Source organism: Emydura macquarii, unplaced genomic scaffold, assembly GCF_026122565.2.
Source record: "Emydura macquarii macquarii isolate MOO-44397 ecotype Brisbane River unplaced genomic scaffold, CSIRO-AGI_Emac_v2 contig_383, whole genome shotgun sequence".
Classification (NCBI taxonomy): domain Eukaryota; kingdom Metazoa; phylum Chordata; order Testudines; family Chelidae; genus Emydura; species Emydura macquarii.
Genome location: NW_027130520.1, coordinates 9,362,010 through 9,368,421, shown reverse-complemented (window position 1 = coordinate 9,368,421; position 6,412 = coordinate 9,362,010). Strand labels below are relative to the sequence as shown.

Sequence of the window (6,412 nt, the reverse complement as noted above, 5' to 3'; positions counted from 1 at the left end):
TTGCTCTTGCAACCATATACATACCCATAACTTTATTTACAAACAGTGTACTTCCCTGAAATTGTTTAGGGGAGAATAAGTCAGTCCAAGAGAAAACAAGGATACACGGAAGGCCTGTGTAAAATGAGTCTTGAGTGGTTGTCAGATGCTACCAGTTCAGAATATAGTATCTTGCTCTCATTTCACACATGTGAGGCTACCAGTTCAGCAGGAGCCATAAGAATGTGTTTAACTTTTATCCCCTGAGTAGGCACAGTGATTCCAATGGGACAATGCATGCTTAAAGTTGGATTGGAGCCTAACCGCCTGATTCTTATTTTACAGTAAAGCCACTTTCCACACTCTGGCACAACACAGAGTGTTCAAGGTGGGTGCAAATGTAAGTTACAGAGTAATGCTGCCAGACCAAGGTAGGATGGCCGCACCATGAATAGGAATCAGGCTCTGAATATCTGCACAAGGTGCAAGGCAGTGCAGAATCAGTGTTGAAAATGAACTAATTAATAAGAAAACTAGGCAGACCTCAAATGCTAATTTATATTATTTACAGTCTCCCAGATTTTACTAAAATATTGCAGGCTGCTAGCTTTTGACATCTTTTTTAATTTATTTATTTAAAATTAATATATAATATGCAATTAAGTGGCAGCACTTTACGGAAATATTTAAACAAAGCAGGAGCAATACGGGTGCAATATATGGGACCTGTTGAAACAGAGAACTGTGAGCTTATCCAAAAGGTTATTTGACCTTCTTCAAACATTGTTCGTATTTATCATGTCTTTTTCTTTCTTCCTGACCATCCCAATTGCCTTGAATATTGGGAACCAGAAGTGGAACTGAGAAGACAGAAAAGGTATGTTAGTGACATGTTACCACTGAATACCAGTCCTTCACAGACCCTGCCATCCAGCTTCTTAACTACCAAGAGCTATTTTTGCATAGAAATCTGTTAACGATATTTGGGTAGTTCGTTGTTATTTGCACGTGAAAATAAAAAGTTCTGCTTTCTATATGCTATTTGCAATATTCATCCAATTCTTTTGCAGACAGAAATGCATTACCCATAATGCATCTTGATATACTAGAAACTGAACATGGTTCTTAACAGTAAGAAGCTGACTACCAATACTGTTATTTAATGTTTGGATCATGAGAACATCATTTATATAGTAGGCACTTTCCACATAAATATGAAGACACAGTCCCTGTGTTGAAGAGGTCAGAGTCTGTGAAGTCTAACTGTGCCAGGTGCATGATTACCTGGCCTGTTTAGATGTGTCTGCGTTCTAATATAGTTTGTGTTGTGTGGATAGGACACCATGGCGATAGAACTGCAATTTACCTCTGGCTCCAATTCAGAAAAACACTTAAGCATGTGCTAAAGTCCAGTCCTATTCAGGAAAGTATATTAGCATGTGCTTAAAGTTATGTTAATGTTTAAGTACTTTCCTGAACTGGGGCCTCTATGACCAAGCAGACCAAAGCCCTGGTTTCAGCTACACCTGGACTTTGGAAAAGTTCTGATCTGCATCTGAACCTCAACTGTGAAATTATTAGGAGACAGAGAGAGATCGCTTTTTCCATGGTGTTAATGGCTTACCTTTGTAGCAAATGAGTTCAATTTCCTTTTTACATTTTTCTGTGAAAATTCGGATCTTTTTCTCAGTAGTTTTGCGTGCAGATAATGTATCCGTTTTATCTCTATGTTAGGATAAAATGACGTTGACACAAGTACTTTAAGTTGCGTCAAGGTGGTGGACAGTAACACAAATATTATTAAACAGAAGATGATGCATCCAAGCTGGATCCATGTTGCGGAGAGTGAAAACTCTGGTTTAGGCAGACACTCATGCTTAAATAGAGAAATGTTAATGGGACCATCTGTTTTCTTGAACTCTCCATTGTTGAAAATAAATCTGTTTTCATTTTTCTGTACAGGGGGAAAAAACTGGTGTTAGTACTAATTTCTGTTAAAATAGTTATTGCATTTCATATTCAGCTATGCAGAATCATCTATATTAGATATGATTATCTAGTCCATCCTCTGTGAAGGAAAGATTGTTCATAACAGTATATTTATTAGTGAACTCTCCAGTTGTGTTTGAAATATACCAAGTGATAGAATTTGTGCCACTTCTCTTAGGAGATGGTCCTTCAGCCTAAGGAGTCAACGTGTCAGGAACTTTTTCTTGATATTGTCCCTCTTCTTAATTTTATCCCTTTCTTTCTGTATACCATCTAAATAATTTCTCTCTGGTGTTTTATACCCTTGAGACATTTGTAGACATGTTTCTGCTTAATTTTCAGTTAGGCAAGAGCTAAGTACACTCTCCTTTATTCCAGATTTACAGGGGTGCAAATGGAAGTGGTATTTTGCTGCTTACTCTTGCCTCATAAATTACTCTCTGTGCCACCCAATAACTTCTGTTGCTTTTCTCTGATCTCTTATGATGATTAACAGGTAAAGAGCGGGTGAGGGAAATCTATTCACAGAGATACTGTGTAAATAGACAGTGGATAAGAGAAGAAAAAGCACATTAGAAATTCAACACGAAACACAGATACAAAAATGGAGCCAGATTGCACCTGCCTTTATTGGGAGTAAAGCTTTCAAGAGGTTGAAGGGTTCATTCTGCATGATTAGTCTTTGGCTTCTATCTCTGAGATTGACAACTATGAGGCCAGTTGTGGTGAAGATAGGGGTATTTTTATGTAGATACTGCCTACAGGGTATTAGAGCCACTCCATAAGATCTAAATTCCATAGACTTTAAGGAAGTTGAAATAAAGGTTTGAACTTTGCAGCATGGGTTCATATTCCTAGGAACTGGACTCATTTCCCACACAGTTAGAAAAATGAACAGTAATCAGAAGGCTACATGATTCAGTCAAATCCATCTCTACATAACCAGACAGCTCTCCACAGAGCGCAGTTTGGATTACTTGTGGATTATCTTGTTTGTGTACTACTTTCCTCTATTATAGATTCAGAACTACTCATTTGTCCAGTACAGGTAGAACTGACCAGAAGTCAGAATCTCCATCCCACAAAATTCTGATAGTTTGACAATTGTTTATGCCCAAGTTGAAATATTGATTTTTTTTTTGTGAAAAGAAAAGTCCTGAATGAAATGTAGAAATGTTTTGCTTCAGCTCAATACAACATTGAACTGCATTCCTTCACCTGAACTGCTGTGCTGTCTCATGGGAGTTGTAGCTTAGTGCCTCATATCCCTATGCTCCTCTTTGGGTCGGGCTCCCCAGCCAGATTACATCCCCCATGATGCTCTGTGACCATCGGGGTTCCCATTATATCCCTCAGTGGTTCAGCCAGAGGGGAAACTGCAGTGTAACATGTATGTTATCTAGGGGTAAATGATGGCACGAAGCCAGCAAACTACAAGTTCCATGAGACACTGAAGTAGTACAAGTAGATATAGATTAATATGGAACTGACCCAAAACGAAACATTTTGATTTGATTAGACAAACTGAACTATTTCAATTTGGGAAAACCCAACCCAAAGTATCTTGTTTCGATTTCCCCACAGAAATCTTTGATTTTGAAGGAAACATGCTTTCCACAGAAAAAACACGTTGTTGGAAAATCCTTGATCAGCTGTAGTTACAAGTCTTAAAGCTAACGGCTCTCCACCTTTGGAGTGACAGGAAGGCGCCGGGTTGGATTAAGGCAATTGCCTCTTAGTTGCCCCATTCCTTTGCAGCCCCATCCACATCCACTCCTGTAGCAGAGCAGGGGAAAGAAAGAGGCACTGAGCCTACTGCTCATAGTAGGGTGGAGTTGGAGACAGGCCCATCCACAGATGCCACTGCTTGGGAAAGTCAGAGAGGTATGAGAGTGCCATAAAGCACACTGTTTGAGAAGGCGAAGGGACTATTATCCCCAGAAAGCTCACTACTCAGGCAGCTGGTGGACCAGCATCCTCATAGAACCCACTGCTTTGGGAATCCCTCTCACCCTTTCTCCAGAACCTATTGCTCTGCAGGGGGATGTTCCCCCCCCCCACACACACACAGTCCTCTGTGCGAGTGGGGGCTGCCACCTACAAAGAGATCTGGGGGTGGGACCTGCCCTCTGCTCAGAGCCAAGAGCCTCCCTCAGAGACGCAACTGGTCTGGTCAGGATGACACAATGAAAACTCACACAGGGATCCTTATTTATGGGTCTTGGGAGAAAGCCAGAGCCTTAGAACCCTCTGCTCAGATGCAGAATGGAGGTAGGAGGTCCCAGCCATCTGCTTGGGTGGTGAGGGTCTCTCCCATGAGCAGCCCTCTGAGCAACCGGGGGTCCCAAAGAACAGCAAGTGTGGTCCAGAACCCTCTTCCCCAGGCCTACCATGCCTACTGCTTGATCCAGTACTGTCAGGAAATATCTGTTTGTCCCTTTGAAGAAGGGGGAGCTGAAGTTCTATCCATGCTTGCTGTGTAGATCAAAGTGGCCACAATGTGCAGTACAGCTGCCATAGTACCATTGGCCTGTTTATGCTAACATACTTTCAGAAGCTTTGCAAATGGATTTCAAGGACTATATATTCTATATATTCAAGGACTATACTATATATTCTAACTATATATGTTAGAATGCAATGCACAATTTATCTCTTTGTGTGGACCTCCTCACAATACTGCAACATACAGACTGGCTGGTGAAACTGTCCCTTCTCTTGTGTATCTTCCCCTAGAAATATGAAACCAGAGAAGAAGCAGAGAATTGTCTGGTCCTGTACAGCAAAATTACTCGAACCATTGTATTTGGTGCATAGACACTAGGGTAATGGCCCTACTAGAAATACAAGCATAGGTGGGTAATGATGACTTTTCTGGAACAAAAGAGTTGAGGGAAGTATCTATGCACCTGATCCATTATCTGTTGAAGTTAAGCGGAATTTTTCTACACAAAAACTTATCAAGAGCCATATATTATAATATAGGTAAGGTACTTACTTGGTAACCGACTTTCAAATTAACCTCTAGCTCTGGCAATGCTTGGAGATGCTTGCTCACTGAAAAAATTAGCCAGTAAAGCAAATAATCTACTGCTGTAAACAGAACCCAGATGCAAAGATTAGTAAATACAGGTATTAAAAAATATCCTATGCGTTTCCTTTCCTTGTGTGTTAGGCAGAGGGATGGGACTGTCACATACACTTTTCTTTCTTTTTTAGTGAGTGGAAGGACACAGGGCATTTCTTGCTGCCTTTGGTGCTCATCAAATTTAATGAACTGTTTTGTAATGTAAACGTTCTTAAACTTCACAGTATGAGTGCCCAAGAATTTTCTGATGAAGAGGTATGTGCCAAGAGGAATTAGAAGAATTCCCATTATAGGTAATATCCTCTGGCTCAGTATAGCCAGTATAGAAGATATATGTTTAGCAACAGTCTGGATTTGTTGTTTTGTGGTGTTTAGTTTCATTTTCAAACCTTCATCTGAAATTAAGTAAGAGACATTGAAATTGTCTCTCAGTGATACTACTCCTTCCAGTGAGTTTCTTGGAAGTTTAGCCTGATTATAAATCCACTGAAGTATTTTAACATAATATTTTATGAAGGCAAATTGCTCAGTTTCTAGATTGCAAGTTATACAGTCTGCCAGCATCTTTAGATTGTGAAAAATATTTTGGATGTTGCCAGCTACCACAACACCAGTCCCAGCTGCAATAAGCGCATTTCTTCCATCACGCAATCCACAAGAAAGAACAAACAGGGTGCCAAAGCAGCGCACATGCTTGGAGGAACACAACACAATAGAAAGGCCAATCCAGATGGATGCAGAAATTGCTAAGGAAACCAAAGGATAATGTGGTAGAGAGGAATACAAGCCAAGAAATAAAAAACTGCTTATGATGAAGCCAACTGTACAGCAAACTGCAAAAAGCTTCAACAGATTCTTCCAGCCAGGCTTCCTCTCTGATACAAAAAGTCCCCAAATGTGTTGAGTTATTGAGGCAAAAATTCTCATTTTCTTTTTTAGGCTGGTAATCCACTGATGGCTCATACTAGAAATAGAGGAAAACAAAACATGTCTTTAGTCACAGTTAGTTGCAATCTATTTGAAATATGCTTTCAACAGACTGACAATCCTTTGCACTACACAATCTGCAGGAGGAAGGGCGCAAAATGGGGTAGCCAAAGAGGACTCTGAACCAGAAGGACCATCTCTATGGGGCAAAAGGGTAGTTTCATCTGTATGTCCATTCAGTCCTTCACCTCTCACCAATTGTATTGGCAAAGCGGCTGATACACAAGATATTTTAGCATTTTTCAAAATATTTGGGTCCTTTTTCTTAAATTGTATACATATAGATTTAGTGTTTGGCTTTATATGTATATTCATTTTGGGCTAGACTGTGTCCTCACGCCATAGAGCTGTGCATGGGAGTAAGCCCCA

General features: G+C 40.3%; 1 protein-coding gene across 1 annotated transcript; it reads right to left on the bottom strand.

Moving 5' to 3' along the window:
* Nucleotides 1–755: 755 nt before the first annotated feature.
* DCSTAMP (dendrocyte expressed seven transmembrane protein) lies at nt 756–6,019 on the bottom strand. Its single transcript, XM_067536023.1, has 3 exons — nt 4,967–6,019; nt 1,604–1,933; nt 756–839 (listed from the first exon to the last, which is right to left on the bottom strand). The coding sequence occupies exons 1-3, from the start codon at nt 6,017–6,019 to the stop codon at nt 756–758; spliced, it is 1,467 nt and encodes a 488-aa protein (XP_067392124.1).
* Between the last annotated feature and the right edge of the window lie 393 nt (nt 6,020–6,412).